This window comes from Plectropomus leopardus, chromosome 20, assembly GCF_026936395.1.
Source record: "Plectropomus leopardus strain MGB_pleo_1.0 chromosome 20, ASM2693639v1, whole genome shotgun sequence".
NCBI lineage: Eukaryota > Metazoa > Chordata > Actinopteri > Perciformes > Serranidae > Plectropomus > Plectropomus leopardus.
Window position 1 is genome coordinate 17,088,801 of NC_142195.1, and position 19,588 is coordinate 17,108,388.

Below are 19,588 nucleotides of genomic sequence, written 5' to 3' on the forward strand. Positions count from 1 at the left end.
AGTTGATTCTGAAGGCGCTAAGAATGTCTGCACTAAATTTTGGGGCAATATATCAGTTACTGAAACATTTAATTCAAAACCACAAATGAGAACCTCATGCTGGTGCTAAAGAAAAAGTCAGGGGATCTCCAAAGTCAGTAGGCTTTGTCCTCTAGGGACAATAAATGTCTTTGCAAAACTCCATGGCAGTCCCTTCAATAGTTGTAGAGATATTTCAGTACTGGCAAAAGTGATGAGTCACACCGCCTGATTGACTAAACATATCTATTGGAAACTGATTTCAATTAGTTATTCACTAAATGTTACTGAATATGAAAATCAATTATCAATCAGTCAACCATTGAATCAATTCATCAGCAAATAAAAGTGACTATCTATCACAAAAAGTGATGTATCATTTATAGCCTTGTGGAGAAGTGTTAACAGCTTTGTCTCACCTGTGATAGATTTCTTCCTGTATGACAAATAAAAACTCTGAAAAAACGTAACATAATCATTTGATTAAGAGAGTCTGAAAACAGCTTTTTTCGCTTTTCGTGTTTGATAACAGAACGATCAAAGGATACATTTTCGTCTCTTAATCAAAACGCCTTCATGTCTTCTTGTATATGCTCTCAATACTGAAATAAAGGCTTCTTGTATCCATTATATTCAGTGAAATTTTTAAAAACACAGACAGAAGGGGTGAATGTGGTGAAATAAAGTTTTAATATCATCCAAGGCAAGCCCCTAAAAAAGGGTCTTCCAAAGAATACACACAGCTTGGAAGAAGAGGCTAAAATAAAAAGATGATGGACCACAGATGGAGACTGTGGAATTAATATTGGTCAGTGTAGATGATGAAAAGTAATCAATAACAAATACTCCCGAGAAGAGTTAAGGGCGTGTAAATCTTGGATGAGGTAGCTTTGCTTGCAGAGGTCTACATAGAAACAGACTGTGTACAATAAAATACTTTATAGGGAGGATCAAGTGTGAGGCTTGAAAAGAACAGCACATTTATTCCTGCTCTGTTCACTTTAATTCGCACTTAACCCTAAAATGACCCTGCTACATTTTCTAGATCAGTGGCTGATTCAGATGACAGAGATGCTTTTGTATCCCTCTATATAACCATAAACTGTTAGCTGATACACACTTAGCATTACTTATCTTCAGTTACATTTATAGTTTCTTATCAGAACATAATCACAAGACTGCAGTGCCCTGGGCTTACACACAGATACTAAACTATACACACTACCCTGGACAGCTGGGCTCAGCAGCTCTGGTCTAAAATGCACTTAATTATTTTTGCATATAGAAAAAACATTTGGTATTTTCTATTTTTCTGCTGGCTTTGGTGAGCCCCTGACCTTCAGTCTAGAGCAATAAGCAGGTTGACATTTGTGGATTTGAGTAAAAAGTCCCACTAACTTTTGGTTGGATGGTCATGACATTTAGCACACACAATGAAGTCCCCTCCAAAATGAAGTGCAATGACTTTGATGATCCTCTGATATTTCATTTAGCGGCATCAAAATTTGAATTATTCCAGTATGTTAGTTTGTAACCAACCACTCACATAAGTGTAAGCTTTTAGTCTTGTAATATTTCTATTCTGTTTAGTCGTTGAGCTCAATGATCCCATTGTATTCCTCTGTGGTGTTTATCTTATCTTGTGTAAATTCACATTTTTCATTCTTTTACATATGTCCCCATTATGTTTTTAACTGTTAATGGCGTTTTCTATATAGTTTGACTTTTAGGTTATTTATGAACATGCAGATAATTTTATTTGAATTTGTTATTTCAATATTTGTATACTTATATAGGGCATAAAATATTTTTTTGCTAGAGCAAGAGTACAGTTTACAAGATGCAGATTTTTGGGGAGGAGCAGGTAACATGTTGTCTTCGGTGTTTAGAGGACGTGCATTTGTCCCTCCCCCTAATAAAAACATAAAAGTAGTGGAGGACTTTTATTCTTACTGTCTAACCAGTAAGAACAATGAAACACTAGATGTAGCACTGAGTAACGGACAAACAAAAACACAGCCAGCAGAGCTGAGCTGTTGGGATGTCCCTATCCAGTTCTTTTTTGCCCTCGATCCCTAGTATTAGAAGTATTAGAAAAAAAAGATAATTTTCACAGTTTATTAGCTCTGCAATGCAGTTTAAGAAAAAAAATCTGAATCCAACAGTTCCTTAGGGGTTTTTATTTCATTTTTACAAAAATGAGTAAACAAGCTAAGAATATTTTTACATGGCTGTCCAGTCACAACAAATGCTTAACTAATTCTCTAAAGATGAACAACAAAAATTTCAATTCCACTTAAAGTGATTTAGCAGCTTAAGTTGAACATCAAAAAAAGAATAATTTTCTACTTATTGGAGTAGCAGCATTACAATAACACCTGAATATGTTGCAAATTGTGCTCTCACTTTACGACACCTGAGACGACGGATGTACACAAAGGATTGGGCGAGGTGTGTGCTCGAAATAGCTGATCCTGATCAATTAAAAAAATGCGCTGATCAGGCCCGATACTGATACCTCTGATCCAATCTGGACATGCCTACTGAGTTGTGATGGTGTAGCATCAATATTTCTGTCAGCAAGTGTTGCCAATGAAACAAAAACAAAAGTTTCTCATCAGCTGCAGCCACCTTTGTTCGTTTTGAAAATGTCTCAACGAGGCTCCTCTTTACCAAGTTAGACTCACGGTAGTGTCCCCAACGTGAATATATGCAAGCCAAAAATGAAATTATTATGTAATTTGCGTAAAGCACAAACGCTCAGCAAGTTGTCAGTCAGTAAAAAACATGCTGCACAGCAGATGCTTCTGGTTCCCGGGTTTGGGTTTGATTACAGTCTTTGAAATGTAATTTAGCTGTGATGCACTGCGTTGTAAGAGGGTATGTAAAGACATAATGTGGGTAGACCATCGCTGTTTTCAAGTCAGATACTAAAATAGAATCACTCCTCTGGAATGTGGCACTGCACTGCTCCTCTTTTGATTACAGGCATCCCGTTGTCATTTTTTCAGGCATTTGTCTTGAAACGGTTATGTGTCATTTTTCAAAATTGAAACATGCTCTCCCTCTCTCTCTCTCTCTCTCTCTCTCCCTCTCTGTGTGTGTGTGTGCACATGCTTGTTAGGGTTGAAATATCTTGCTGAAATATCTTTTTTAATAATCATATAATTATAATCAATAAACAATAGTCCCAGTGTCAATAATCATATCATTTATATATTTCACAGTCATGATAGTTAACAAAGTGTATGGTTATTAAACCTAAACTATAAATATGCCCCATAGTAACAAGCCCCAAACATTGTAAAGCTCTCTTCTGGTGTAGCACAACCACACAGGGGTGGTGCTATCAGCTGATAAGAGTCAGAAACCATTTAGGGGAAGTGGAACAGTATGTACACACTAACGTGACATAAACACACTGTACAAACATTACTGAGAGATAAACATCAAAGTAAACAACAACAATATGTGATAGATAATACTAAAGTAAAAGCTCCAACAAAAAAACAACAACAAAAAGACTTCATGCTACCTACACATCCTGTCTCCTTTAAATTCAGTCAACTGGGCAAACTTAAAGGCAAATATAGATTACATGACAGCTGAAATCCTTGCTGTACATATTTAGATTATTTGGACTGAAAGATATCTAGTTATGCTTTGTAATGTTACTTGTTTGAAGGATTATTCTGGGCAATAACAGGTTTGGGTTTAAACATATTATTCCAAGTGCACTTTTAATAAGATATAAATTGAAACATTTTTCGGCTTGTGACCTTCATCGGGGTCAAATCTGAATAATATATGGAAAAACTCTTCATTCCGAATGTCCCAGAGGACAATAATAAAGTCAGCACATGCTTAAGAATACAGGAAAACACTTCTCTCTTGCTGTCAGTGTTTACACACCCAAAACGTTTATCATGTAGCAGACAGGCAGAGTTAGACCAGTTCCTTGCTGCATCTTATCTGGGCCTTGGTGCTGGTTGAGGTTTGACCTATCAGCTCCGACACATTTTGCCCTCAATCGCTGCTTTGTGTCATTTTGGGCCGCTGATGCCACCTCTATATTAATAGGTCTCTGGACATTTTACATTTACCAGCCAACTGCTGGACTTCCTGTAAAGTTTGGATCAAGTTCCAAAAAAAGAGTCTGCCTACTCAGATCAGTTTGAAACAAGATTGTTTACAGCAATTCTAGTGCTCCCCAGCTGATTAAAGCCAAGGCTGCAACTTTCCTAATTTGAAAACAGAGCTCACTGATGAGCAAGTAGCAAGTGACAAGTAAAAAATATCTTCTGATAAAAAGGCCTGTCACAAAAAAAAAGTAATAATAATGTTGAATTGAGATTGTCACTACAATAAGCATTGCTTATCCACTTTTAACAGTCCACCATAGGTCACTCCCAATCGCCGCATTTAACTTTATACTCTCTGCTCCGTCTGCTGCAGACAAATGACAAATACCAAAAACTCCCCCCATGTCATAGTGAGGCAGCTTTAAGGCTGAAGCAACAGGGTAATCAACACATTGTCTGCCTACTCAATGTTCCCGAGCCACAGTGGCACTGCTCTTTGATGTAGCACAGATTTCTTAATCTGGCACCAACCATTAATCACTTTCCATTGTCTGAAGCAGGATGTGTATAAACAATGAATGGCGACAAAAACAACCACATTATGATTTAGCCTTAGATGGCCCGACACCAAAAAAGCATTGTAAAATCAACAATGGAGCCGCTTGAAACCGTGGTAAACTTTTTGATGACCAAATCCCACTGAAATCTGCAGAAAGAACATGAGATAGCACAGTTTTATCTCCCCGACTCAACCTCCAGGATATGTTCATCCCAGGAAAGGAATGGAAATAATCCAACCACAAATCCTGATGTCCCATACATAAAAAGTGGAGTTGTTTTATGAAAAGGCTTCATAACAATTTCTTCCCTCCCTGTCAGGAAATGGGCGTTCTCGTGTCTGGATAAACCTGAAACGAATAGTCAGTTGTAGGGCTGCTCCTTAAAAGTCAGAGATTTGAATCATCAGAGACCCCTGAGTTGACTGAGATAGTTTCAGGTTGAGCGGTCTTTTTTTGGGGGGGGGGGGCGTTTCAGTGCCCAGATTTGGTTGTGGAGTGGGCACTGTTGACTTACATGCTACTCTTAAGTACAAGCTGCAGCAGACATGCAGGCACTGTAAGGCTCTGTGGTAACATTATCTTTTCCCTTCTGCTTAGAAGTGGTGAACTGACAACAAATAGCCACTTCATAAGACACAGTTCCTGGCTTTTGTTTGATATCTAGTGTCAGCAAAAAATGTTGCTACCGCAGATAGCTTGTTTACTATATTATGTGAATGCTGCTGTCGCCTAACTTCCCGCTGAGCTCGTTCAAACTTGAAGTTTTTTTTCTGAAAAATACTTATATACATATTTAACAGCCAAATCAACTATCACAATTTTGAGTCAACTTCAACCCTAGTCATCTGACAGAAAATTAATCTGCAACAATTTTGACTTTATATTTTAATTATTTTACAAAGAAATGCTAAAAATCTCTGGTTCCAGCACCCTAAATGTTAAACATTTTCTAATTTTTCTCATATTTTCAATAGTAAATTGAATACCTTTGGATTGTAGACTTGGAATTTAAGATAATGCATTTTTCACTTTTATTTTTTTTAATTTTATAGATCAAAGGATTAATAAAAAAATATCAAATTAATCTATAAGACAGTGCCTAAAAATGTTAATGAGAGCATTACTAAAACAGGAGGCTACCATGGTAACTTTAAAGGAGCTGCAGGTTTTCTCAGGTGAGGTGGATGACACAGTGCATAACTGTTGCCCGGTTGCTTCACCAGATCAGTATTATGGGAGAGGAAAGGAAAAGTTTAATGGTCTGTTAAAATCATCATTAAACTTTTTGACTGCTATACTAAGCACTATGTTCAGTGTTTTTAACAAATCCCCACATCAGCATAAAAACATTATCCCACACATGAACCCTTGTGCAGGCAGCTTTATGCTGTTGGAAAAATCTGCTATCCAGATGTACAAAGCTGGCACAGACAAACACAGACAAACTATTACTGCTGTCAAAGGTTCCTCAAATGACTAGAAGGCCTGGATACTCACTTAGGTGTCAGAAATGAACAGTTACTTTTATAATAATGTGGAGCAATAGTCCAAGAATCAATTTATATCAGTTTCAGTTAACTTTACACAGGCCTCCGTAGCTCTCGACCCAACCCAATTTCTCTAGAAAACAAAAGGAAAACCCCTGAAAAATACAATGGATCAAGTTTTATGCAAGGCAGAGTAGCGTGTGTGAAATGTTAAGAAGCCACAAATATGCACATCTTTTCTGGTGCAGAAAAAATTCCCATTCTGCCGGCCATTACTGAAACAGGTTATGGCATCTACAGACAGTCTGCTGACTCCTCTGCGTGCAAAGCAGAATGCCGCTGCTTGCAGTACTTTTATAATATTCCTAATCCATAGATGATGGCCTGATTGGGTATTTCAGATGGCAGGTGGTGCATAACACTGTCAACCATAGCCTTGTTGTGGAAACTCACATGTCAACTTGACCAACTTGACCAGTATTCTCAGAAAAACATTTCAGAGTGGGAGATGAGATGGACCACAGACATGAACCCTGCACTATGTCATCTGTAGTGTTTCATTTACTCACTGTTATTCAGTACTTTTAGAATATTTCTTCTATGTCTTGGTCTTTCTGCCATTTGCTTCTCTGCATAAGTAACTTTTAAGCCTCATCCTACTCCTATGATTATTATTATTATTATTATTATTATTATTATTATTATTATTATTATTATTATTATTATTATTATTATTATTTACCTTAGGAGCTCTCTTTGGGCTCCTAAGGTAAAGAGACTGGTATCCGAAACGGAAGCTAAGCAGTGTACTTCTGTGGATTGGGGTCAGCAACGTATTTTAGCCAACTAAAAAAATCAATATCACTTAAAGTTTTATTTTATGTTATTTAACCCATACTAAATCAGGTAAGTCCTGTTGAGATCAACAATCTATTTTTCAAGGGAGACCTGGCCAAGACAGCAGCATAAGAAAACAATAAAAACATAAAATATGTACAGTACTATGTAGAAATATTAAAAACACCTATGCACAAGTACAAACTAATTCACCCTTGTAATTATGAGAGCCTTAAAATCAGGCAGAGAGACTAGTTCTCTTAGTTTCAAATCTTTTTAGATGCTATACTGAGAGTATTTTCACTGCATTACCTTCATTTCTGACAGCCTGTCCCTGCATTTAAACAGCTTTAGATCCCTGATCTATGCTCTCACCAAAGCAACCAGACTTCATTGACAAAAACTTTTTTGCTCGCTGAACAAAGGAGCTGCTGGTCGACCGCTGCTTTGATCAGTCAGTTTAGTTTGTGTGATTGTGTGACTTTGGTGAATCTGAACTATTCCATTTAAACGTCAAAGTCACACATTAACACAAACAAAATGACTGTTACATGCAAATACATTTTGTTGCTGACCCCCATCCACAGCAGTAGTCTGCTCAGCTCCCACTGGACTCCTGCCTGCATTTCTAAACTGGGGGCATGCTGACTGACATCTGTTGTGTGTAATATACTGTCTATTGATAAGTATCCCAAACAACCCCACTTAAAAAATCTTGAACTATCCCCTTAAGGGTTCAGATGCTTTATGATTAACCTTTACCTTTACCTTTACCTTTACCTTTACCGGGATCTAGGTCATAACTGTGAGGGGAAATCCTTAGAAAATGTCATAATTCTTAGAATTTCCTTAGATTTTCATTACGAGGGACTTTACTTTGTATTATAAAGTTTTGTGAATACCTACCTAGTCATGTTTTGACAATTAACCTCATACACCCACCCACCGAAGTACACAGTGCTTTCTTTTGTGATCTCCTTTTTTCTTTTGGCAGGATTTTTTCCTCCTATATGTCCTTTCTCACATGCCAAAAAAAGGAAATTGGTCAAAAAAGGACCCAGTGGGCTGGAAAAGTGTATCAAAACATAAGTTTGACTGTTCAGTGTAATCTTTACTGAGCAAACAGTACAAAGAGAGAGTTGTGTCTAAAGTTCATATTGTCCTTGGCGTTTCTGCACACTCACTTCCCATCTACTGATGCAACAATGTAGTTGTTTCAGTGGGTTTATACTTCCCCAAAAGTGTCTGAGGTGGTGCACATACATATAGAGTGATGATCTGAAATCAACACAATATATATTACACCTTCTTCAGGCCTTACCGCCTACTGCAAAAGGGGAGCCAGTAGACCAGTAATACTCAACTTACTGCCCACAGACCAAATCTGGCCCCCAATAGGGTGCCCGGTGGCCCCCCCCCTCAAACCATTTTCTCATTCACAATACAAATAAAGTGATTCAAATTGGGAATTGTTATTGTGCTTTTAGTATACACAATGTGCCAGAGTGCATTAAAAAAAGCATCAAAATAGAGCTTCTTTATCAAAAAAAGTGCCATTGGAGGATCCCCTGCACTCCCAACAGAGGTCCTAAGCCCATCAAGTCCTAAAATCCTACAAATGTCCTGAAATCCAAGAAATGTCCTAAAATCCTACAAATGCCTAAAATCCTAGGAAGGTCCTGAAATCTTAGAAATGTTCTCAAATCCCAGAAATTGCCTACAATCCTAGAAATCTGCTGTAATTATAGAAATGTCCTGAATCCTAGAAGCGGCTGAAACTTGTTACTGTATTGTAACAATGTTACTGTGTTCTGTCTGCTCTGAACTCTTGATTCATCAATATAGAAACAGTAACCACTTTCTTACAGTCTTCACCCATGAAACCTTAAAGAGAACACATGCTGAATCAGTAACTCCACACAAAGAGATCCACAGTTTAAGTGACCATCTGTAACTGAAAGTTAAGCAAACACAGAGCCTAAAGTCAGCGCTTAACAATCAATATGTTATGTCCTTATATCAAAGCTGATTTACTGTTGTATACCACACCGTTCTGTCATCCCGTAACATGTAAAAAGAAAATCACATTACATCATCAACAAATTGTACAGATCAGACCAAAGATTATTGTCATGAAAGGGAGATGGGGAACACACAGGCATTTCCTTTCCCTGCGGCACAGTACTGTACTTGTGTGCTTGCGTGAACTTTTGTGTGCTGGGTCTTTTAAAGGCACTGTGTTTAATCTTTGAAACCTGAGCAAACTGGCTCATTTCTTTTAAGAACATTGGAAGAGGGCAATGAGTAACAAAAGTAGAAATGACCCACAAATTAGCAAGAAATTAGTAAAAAGTTACCTGAAAATTTGTTAAAAATAAATAAATGAATAAATAATAATAATACTAATAATAATAATAATTGAATAAAGGACAAAAAAAACAGAAATGATCTGGATAAAGTGATTAAAATTATAATAATGTTATGAAATAATTTTAATTAAGTGATCATAATAATTATAAATGTAGTTTTCCCCTAGTATTTTTTTCTTTTTTCCCTTGATACTTTTCCCTAGCTTTTAAAAAATAATTTTCCAAATCTACTACATACTGATAATTTGTGAAACATTTATTAACAAGTTGCTCACTGTCTTTTTCCCATGTTTTTGAAAGAAATAGGATAAGTTTGCTCAGGGTTCAAAGAAAGCAGCACAAGGACAGTAATGTCGCTTTGGGTTTCAAAGATATTAAAAAACAGCGTTGTGGAAAAGGTTTTGGTTAAAGGACTCCTCTTCTAAAGTACCTATAACTAGTTAAAAAAGTTTGAATGACTGCAAAAGCAATACAGATGACCAGCATTGTAAACACGGAGTATTCATTGTGAAATGTTTTGGCAAGGATTTTCAGTCACCCATGATGACGTCACTTAGGCTTCCTAAAGCAGCAGGGTTCAAAAATTTCCCTCTAAACTGCAGTGTGGGAGGTTTTTATTCTCTTTGGTTTAGATATAGCAGCTCTAAAAGATCTGGTACTCCTTGGATTGCACTTATTTTGGCAAAAATGTGATGCAGAAAACTTGCAGCTGTAACTTCCTTGTTGCAGCACATTCCACTTTAAAGTAGCCAGCTCCTCTCCATGACAGCAGCTGATGCTGCAGTTCTTTGTATGTGACCTGAATTAAATTTTCAAGAATAGTGTACTTCCCCATTACTGTCTATATGTCTGTAACTGATTTTTCTTCCAGTAAAAAAAAAATGCTAAAACAGCTGTAAGTGCTTTGACAAGTAGCCTAATGAATCAACACCGCCTACTTACAATTAAATCATGTGAAAATGTTTTTTTTTTTAAATCTTACCGAGGCTGGGAGATATGGAGAAAATCAAAAATTACAAGATTTTTAACCAAATACCTCTATTGATATTGCAACCATATTGTAAGGTTTAGGTGTTTTGACAAAATATTTACACAATGATATTTTTCATAAATCAATAGTATTATGGATATAGTGACCAAGTGAATTAAGACCAATAATAGAACAGTCCGGTAAATTCAGAAAATTACATTGCTTTACCGTAATGTGGCCTTTAAAGCCAGAAAAAGACAACTACGGGTCGACAGATTATCGGCCCAGCTGATTATCGGATGGGGTGCCTGCTCTATCCACTAAGCCGTTGACGCCCAATTCATCCATATTTAATTTAAATTTTCACTGAACTTGCTGTATGATGTTGAAAGGTTCAGTTTTGATTAAAAATTTGCTAAAGGCATTCAAACAAAGTTTGTAATATTCCAAATTCTAAATTTCAACAGAAATATTTTCATTTTTATTGTAAATAAATATGGTTCCAAATATCGGTCATCGGTCTCATTAAATACTAATAATCAGTATCGGCCCTGAAAAACCAATATCGGTCGACCCCTAAAGACAACACTTAACCAATACACTAACCAAAATCAAAGACAATATCAAGTCTCATGATATCAGGATAATATCAATATATCGCCCAGCCCTATGTCTAACTTGAAATAGATACACTACTAAGTTAGTCTTGTTGTGATAAACGTTGAGTTAATACTGTATCTGCTCCCTCTGCTCCCTCTGACCTGCAGTCCCCTTAACAGTCATCTCAAGAATCCATATTAGTACTGTTCGTTGGAGATGACTCAAACATTGCAAATGACGCTGCTTCCCTTCTCAAAACAAGAAAACACAAACAACATTATGAAGCTTGAACAGGAAAATGACTTAACTGTTCTGAAAAGAATTAACTGGCCTCAGTAGCCTGGCCTATACAATTAGTTTTCTTAGATAAGCATCTATATAAGCCATGTGACAGCACTGCCAACAGTCTAAATTTACACTCAGTTTATTCAGCACACTTAGCTGTGTTAATTCAGTCTGATAGAGTAAGTATCCTCCCCATGTGAAGCTTATAATGCTCTGTTTTTGTGTAAACTGTTATAGATTGGTGTTGATTCATGAATGTGGGAATCAACTTTTCTGCACTTTCTTAACAAATTCCAGCCCTCATCATTTCAGGTGTTGATTCATCTTAGCCTAATGGTCATGTTGCAAGTTGAAAAAAGAAATCAACATCAGCACTTAAAATTGCAGCTTGCAAAATGGATATGAAGTTGAATCAACAACTCTCAAAAGCAGTTTGGATTTAGACTCCCCGGCAAATATACTGGCCAACACTGGTTTATCACCAAAATAACGGTATTGTAACGAGAAAATATGCAGTACACATATGCCGTTGAAATGTCTGAGCAAGGGTGTAGGGTTTTTTTCCAACATGGAGGGTGGAAGTTTATAATTTCTGCCATTTCTTACCCAAAACAAAAAACAAAAAGGAGACTTTGATCACATTGTCAAGTAGCAATGAAAGTCTGTCTGACACTACCAAGAAAGAAATGGTGAAAGTTTACAGACGTGTTTTGATGTATGAAAGTTTTATTCACATTACCTTTAGTCACGTTGTTCCATGAAATAGCCGGTTAATCAACCATGTTAACTTGTTCACATACTGTTAGCCTAAAAAAGTTAACTACAGTTACTGTAGCTAACATTATATGGCAGATTCAGTCCCAGCGTAACATTATCTGTGATCACAACAATCATAGTAAAACTAACTTTATGTTTGTTTAATGTTGTTGTAACCTTAAAATGATGCCGTACACATTAATGGTCAGAAAAAGGTGGCTGTTCCCAAACTCCCAGGAAGTGCACCAGGCTCTGATGCAAATTTTACATAGTAGCCAAAATTGTAATTATGCCGTCTGGGTCGGTCACATGATGACCACTGGCCTATCAAGACTTTTCCCCATTGACTTACATCAGGAAAGAGACATCTTTAAATCAGTAAATAATTTTTGTGAGCACCAAAACCCCTGCGAAACGACTCATTTTACTATCTAGATTTAAGCCAAAAATAGCTTTTTTTGCTTCATGCGCCAATCAGCAGCTCTCGTAGGAATGAACGATGCCCTGTCTCCATGGCTGTATCCAGACTTTCTTTAATACATCCATTGTTGGTCCCCCAATCTCACTGTCTTTTTCTTCTATAGCTGCTGTTTTGTCTTCTTCTTCTGGTTGATGGTGGGTGGTAACTGGCATTACCACCCCCTTATATATGGGTTATATATGGGCATATGTGTGGTTTAATTATATAGAGGATTTATCAAACATTTTTTGATATCTCCATCAAGGACAATTACACTGAGATAATTATCATTATCTATGATAGCATTTGTAAAGTAATCTGTACTCAGTTCTAATTACTAACATCTATTTAAGCCTTATTCCCACTGCACAAAAAACCCACTAACACCCGCTAACATCTGGCTTTTTAATGCAATGGGAATGCGTACAGTCGGCATTCACAGCTGGGTCAGATGACTCTGCAGCAGACACAGGTTTTTATCGTCTCAGGCTCCGATCGGCAGTAATGGGAACACAACACCTGGGTGAACGTGGTAATATCAGCTCCTTAACCAGCGAGATGCAATGACGTGCTGTTACTTATTACCACCTGTCTCCTCCTAAGCAGCGCTAAAACACCAATCCCATACATCTGCACCGAAAGAGAGACTGAATGATAGAGATATAGAAAGAGCAAAAAAAACACTGAAAATGTTTCAAAGACCTCTGTTCCTGCTGCTGTCTACTGTTTCCCTGTTTTCCTGCCTGTTCTTGAAGTCGCACGGACACACCAACAAAACAACACCCCCACACACACACACACACAGACACACAGTAGCTGACAGAAAGGCAGACTTGTGAGGTCAGTTCACTGGCAGTGGGAGCGCAGTCTATTGCTAATGTTTAGCAGGTATACTCGTGTTTAAAAAAAACAACGTGCACGCACTAATTTTGCTGGGAAAAGGGTATAATATTTTTCTCATCACAAGTCATAATTAATCTGGAAAGTGAAAACAAAAAATGTTTCACTTTTTTTTTAAAAAAAAGCATCAAAACAGAGCTTGCTCATAACAAAAAAATATATAATAGTAAAAAATCACAGGGAAGGATCCCCCTAGACCCCCCCTGGCTAAGCCCCCTGATGACCACAAATCCTAGAAACGCCCCTGACAATAACAACACATTTAATCCAGGTTGTAACAAGTTAATATTTCACATCAAACAGGATTAATTCAGTTTGTTAATCTCTGATCTTTTGCTCAATTGAGATTAACCAGATCAACCACATTATAGTAAGTGATGTGCGGTATGCACAAACTTTTTCTAGGTTCTAAGTTTTACCATAGAGCAGCTGATTTACTGTTAACCGTCAATTTACATATAAACCTTTCTTTAATCAATTAAGTCCCATTGAGATCGAGATCCCATTTCCAAGAGAAACCCCAGAACACAATTTAAAATTTAACATTATTAGTCACTGTAAATAAAATTCTATAAAAAAAACATTAAAAATCATAATAAAGCGATATAAAACAACAACGAGTCACCTAAATCAAGTTAAAAAACAATCCGTTTAAATCAGTCAGGATTATGACTTAGTTTTAGAAGTTACTTGCTAAACTGCCGTTTACAGTAAGTGCTTTCACTCGGTTTGCAGGAACTTCATGACACAACAATGAACGCTCATACGATCCGCACACCACGCAACTTACTCTGCTTTCTGTCTTCTGATGTCCTGTAGCTGCTTCAGTTTTCCAAAACAACACAGATCTGTCTGTCCTCTTCTGCGTGTCTCTGAAGTCCTACACACAGTCCACCTCGGTGTCGTTAACGCGCCGTTGGCTAGCTGATGTTACGCCACAGACCCTCCGCTAGCTGTCAACACAAGTACCGCTGCCTCGCTTTTCGCCCCGTTAACTGCCATTCCGTCGGTCTTCACGTCTCCCCCTGACCTATTTTCACTTTACGCATCGCATATGTTATTATCGGTAACTCTCACTGAGCTCATTACTGTTTGCTCGACATGACTATTGGGGTTTTGCTAGCAAACGCAACTGTTATGCTACTACTTCCCTGACTGACTCGCATTAGTCTCCACATATGAGTTGATGACTGATGATGATGATGATGATGGTGGTGGTTGTGGTGGTAGTGAGGGCGGAGCAGGATGCCTCAAAACGGATTGAGCCTGCTGTTGTATGACCCAGTGACTCGGGTCCTTCCGTGCTTAACACGAAAACATGTTTTTTTTTTTAATATACCAGAATCCCCTTGAGATAATAGAGCTTAAGAAGTCAGAAGACAAAGCTAGAGGTGGATTTTAGCTAAATGGCCTACATTTGCTTAAGTAACGTTGCTGTGGGCTATTCGAGCTTAGATTTATTTTTGACAGTGAGCTTAATAGCTTATTTCAAGGTATGATTTTTATCATATGAATGTTGCATGTAATAAAATGCATCTTTAGACTCATAGAACAGTAATGCATGTGGTAATAAAGTAGGTATATCACTTACAGAAACAAGGAGAGGCTGATTATTTTGGAGGAAGTGAAAGAATAATCACTCTTATGGTTGTTACTCACATTGGGCTCACTTCTGTAGCGAACTGATTCATGAAAATAATTTGTTCTGGATTTTTCTGCCCCTCAAATTCAAAATATGTATCCTCTGACATAATGGCAAAACAGCATAGTGTGCCCTATATTTAAGCTTATTAGCTCCTAAGAGCACAACCAACTACTGATTATCCTCGTGCTTTCTCTTTTGGATTAATGTAATAAATACATATTTTAACGTGCAACCTAGGACACAGGGTTATTTGTGTATCAGAGATTTGCCTCAGTCTCAGAGAATGGAAAAGGCAGTCAAACCATAGGTAGGTAGGTAGACTTTATTTACCAGGTCATGTATTTATTTTGTTTATATATAAATATTACAAGAGAGCACATCTCATAAAACAACAGTATTCCCTGATGCAGTCATTCTTGTTCAGTCCCTGTTTGGCAGAGAGAATAAAGTACTTCTTAGGGGAAATTAGAGAACTTTTTAAGAGCAGTGCAAACTCTGAGTGTGAAGAATGTGAGGTATCTGTAATTCTGTGTTTGGCCTTCCTGCATACAGCACTGTCAAATGAATGGCAGAGTAGTTTCTGTGACTTGTCAATCACCATCCCTGCAAATGTTAACTGTTTCGGAGAGCTGGTTGTGCCATGCTGTTACACTAAATGACCATTTCAGGTATGCACTGGCTGCATAAATCCAAACTTCTAAGCCTCGGGATAAAAAGCAAGCAACTTCAGTGTTAGATGAAGCACATTCAGCGCCTCTCTGAGTTTTCACTAAAAGTTTTTTGTCTGAAGTGTGCCCGAGTACTTAAAATGTTCTACTTTCTCTACAGGGTGGTTACTGAGCGTGACAAAGAGGGTGTGACTGGTTCATTTGTATCTTATCTTTTTAAATCTTGGCCATGTTTATTTCCAACTCACCTGACACAAGTCCTGATGTGAAGTGATCTGGCAAAAGTATGCCTCTTCATGCATATGGCTTTGCCTTTTGACAGAAGACCAACAGGGGCCATATCATCCACATGTTTAAAAAGCTTGACTGATCTACAATAATCCACCGAGCAGCTGATGTTCAGTGTGTTGTTGTAGATTAGATTCACTTGGACCTTTTTTGGCTACTGAACTGCATTATTTCAGTGTACACATGTTCATACAATGTCATCGCGGGAAGTCTTGCAGCTTTTATAGAAACTCTGGTAAAATAAAGGCACTGAATGGGTTAATTAGTGTACAAGCTCCTGCGCAGCACACACTGCTGTCTTTATTTCAGATCCTAAGTCAGCAGAAAGCTGGAGGAAGTCGGGATGAGCGATGTTTCATTGCTGAAAGACACATCTCTTTTTTGCATAGCCCATTGACGCCTCTTTTTCTGTCAGTGACTGTGGTTAAACTGTCAGGCATCAGGCAAATAGAGACTCACTGTTCTCTGCAAGTTAATTGTGGTTTTTTAATCTACTTGACCCATCATCACGGGATGAGCCTGCGGTAAAAGGTGGGGCTGGATCATCATTTCCATGTTTGTTCTCTTCATCTGGTATGTTTCTGAGTGTGGTTTATACATTTTTGCTTTACAACAGACTAGAACTATCCCATGATAAATTATAGGATGTGGGAATTGTGATTTGGTTGTATGCAGTTTCACCAGGAGTGCCTTAACTTATATCACACTTAAATTTCCAAAATGTGCTCACACTGTTCAACTGGAAGAAACAGAAAAGGCACAAAGGATATTTAAGAAGACAGCAGCTCACAAACTGTGCTTAAAATATTCTTTTAAATCCGCACAGACTCATCATGTCAAGCTCCTCTGAGACCCTGCAGTTTCGTTTCCCCACCCACGGTGACTCCATCCTCAGCAAAATCAACACTCTGCGAGAGGAGCACCGCTTCTGTGACATCACACTCCTCCTCGATGGTCCACGAGGCACCACCGCCCAACCTCAGCACTTCCACGGTCACAGAGCGGTGCTTGCAGCGTCCTCAGACTTCTTACGTGACCAGTTCTTGCTCTACGAAGGCCGAGCCGAGCTGAGCATTGGTGTCATTTCCAGTGTTGAGGTTGGCCAGAGACTTCTCCTGTCCTGCTACACCGGAATCTTAGAGGTGCAATGTAATCTACTACTTTTTGAAACTAAAAAAAAGTTCAAAAAGCAGAATATTCTACTCATATACCATATTACAATAAGTTTCCTCTTGAACTTTGCAATTCACATCACTGCAAAACAGAGTGTAACAGTACCACAACAGACAGAAATAAGGAACAAACATACTGTTACAACAACGAAAGAGTGTGTGAAAGCAAAACTGACTGAGATGGCTTTACTCACAGGTTTTACTTTTGTTTTTGCATGTGAGTTTAAAGTGTGCAAGTAAAAGTTTTGCTTGAATCTTGTTGTTTTCCCTTTGATATAATTTCCTTGGTGTCCTGCAGGTCCCTCTGAGAGAACTTGTGAGCTACTTGACTGCTGCCAGTGCACTACAGATGACCCAGGTGGTACAGAAGTGCACACAGGCCCTCTCCCAGTACCTCAGTCCCACACTGGCTTTCTTAAAACTTGAGGGACACTTGGAGGAGAAGGAAATCCAGCAGCCTGGTAGCGGTTGGCTTGGTACCAACTTCCACAATCAGGAGGAAAGGGATGCAGCCCAGCCCAGCACTAGCATCCAGGACAGAGGAGCGGCTGCGATCCAGTCGAGGGTCAGCCAAGGAGCCAAGGTGAATGGTCAAGGTGGGGGGAGGGTGGTTATTGCTAAAATAGAGTTAACTGAAGATGCAGCATGTTGTCTCGATACTCCGGAGTCAGAGGAAGGAGGAGAGATTAGGCCTGTTCACAAAAACAAGCCATCCTGTCAGGTTAATCACATTACACGTGCCATAACATGTAAACTTCACCCTCCTGCAGCCGTTCATGATCATCTATCATCATCAACCACAAGAAGCTTTACTCAACAGGAAGACTTTGTGCACAGCTCCCAGATTAAAGATGAAGAAGCAGGGGAAGAGCAAAAAGATGAGGAAGAGATGCTTATGCTGGAGCTACAAGATTATGAAAAACTGATAGCCTCAAATCTATTTGGCCAATCTATTTCAAGTCATTGCTCAGGAGATGATTCAGAACATTCAGACAGCGTATTAGTCCAGAGGCCGTACCTGTGCAGGAGGTGTGACCGAGTCTTCCAGCACCTGGAGAGCTATGTGGGACACCTGAAGGAGCACAGACAGTACTTGTGTTTGGTCTGTGGGAAAGGCTTTTCCCAGAGGAGTAATCTGATCCACCACATACGTATCCACACTGGAGTCAAGCCTTTTCGATGCCCGCTGTGCCACAAGACATTTTCCCAGAGGGCTACGCTGCAAGACCACCTCAATCTGCACACAGGGGATAAGGCCCATAATTGTAAATACTGTGCTGTGCACTTTGCACATAAGCCAGGCCTCAGGCGCCATCTAAAGGACATTCATGGTAAGAGCCTGTAAAATGTGTGAGGAGGGTGTGCACTGACAGCAAATAAGCACTATGAGTTGTTAAAGGAGGCATCTTAATAGTTTTTTGTTTCCATTTTATTTTGAGAACATGTCAAACATAATTGCAGGAAGAATATTAAGCTATATAGTACAGATTGCCTTGACTTTGAGGCTAATGTCTAATCTATTTACTTTCATATGTACTTATTTTTGTTGATTTTTTGAAATGTATTTTTTAGTTACTTTCTTTGCCTTTATTTTTTATTTTTATAGATTAAATTATAGATTCCATTTACTTGTTTTTTTTAATTTCAAATGGTTGTTTGTTTTTTCAATTTATCTGTTTAAAAATGAATTTAAAAATGTATTAATTTAAATGTTTATTAAAAGTCATCTGGCAAAAAAATGTGTAAAACCCCAGCATGTTGTACTGTGTTGCAATGATACTTTTTTTTATTTTAGCAAAATGTTAGAGTACAGATTTTCTCATTCTCTTTGGTGTCTCCCATCACAGTGATTGGTAATCAATGAGTTAATACATTTACACTGCACCATCTGTGTAATGGGAAAAGTAACGGTCCTTTTGTGCCCCCTGCAGCATTTTCCTGATTTCTGCAGGTAATATACTGAATTAAATCTTGTAGCATGCAATGTAAACATTTTGTTATGATATATCATCTGCTATAGTGAATTCAGTCTCATATAGGATTGAGTTGGGCGTTGTGACCAACACCTTTTGAGAGTGCTACTTTATTTTATAGTGTGTACAACTAAGTGTCTGCCTCTGTAGCTGTAAGAAAACCTTGACAAAAAATTGTTTTAGAAACCTATATCTTGTTTTGTTAACTGATTTTTTCAGTAGACTGAATTCTGCACACTGCCTGTATTGAAATGAGGCTGAGGTTCACAGACAGCCTCTGCTTCACCATTTGACCCGACTGAAATTTTGTGCAGCTCGCTGAGCATTACGTTATAAGTGAGTGGGTTTTCCCGCATGGCTAAGAGGGTTTCCATGCTCTCTCGCTCCATTCTCTCCCTTCGCATCTCTCCCTTTCTCCTCCAGCCCAGAAATGTAATCGTCACTCATCTCAGTGAATGGAGCAGTAGTTGTTGCCTTCCTCAGGGCATCTGAGGAGCCACTGGCTTGAAATTTGTCTG

The 19,588-nt window shown here is 38.3% G+C and overlaps 1 protein-coding gene across 3 annotated transcripts in view; it reads left to right on the plus strand.

Annotated features, from left to right (window-relative positions):
• LOC121959858 (zinc finger and BTB domain-containing protein 26-like) overlaps positions 1–18,850 on the plus strand; it is a 19,355-nt gene extending 505 nt beyond the window's left edge. Inside the window, exons 2-4 of one of the 3 annotated variants that reach the window (XM_042509376.2) lie at positions 16,752–17,067; positions 17,396–17,680; positions 17,868–18,170. In XM_042509376.2, the coding sequence (XP_042365310.2) occupies positions 16,759–17,067; positions 17,396–17,680; positions 17,868–18,023 (750 nt within the window). In that variant the 5' untranslated portion in view covers positions 16,752–16,758 and the 3' untranslated portion in view covers positions 18,024–18,170. Of the gene's footprint in view, positions 1–14,659; positions 16,499–16,751; positions 17,068–17,395 lie in introns of those variants that run through there. The other 2 variants (XM_088071443.1, XM_042509375.2) reach the window with 2 other exon arrangements.
• Positions 18,851–19,588: the final 738 nt, after the last annotated feature.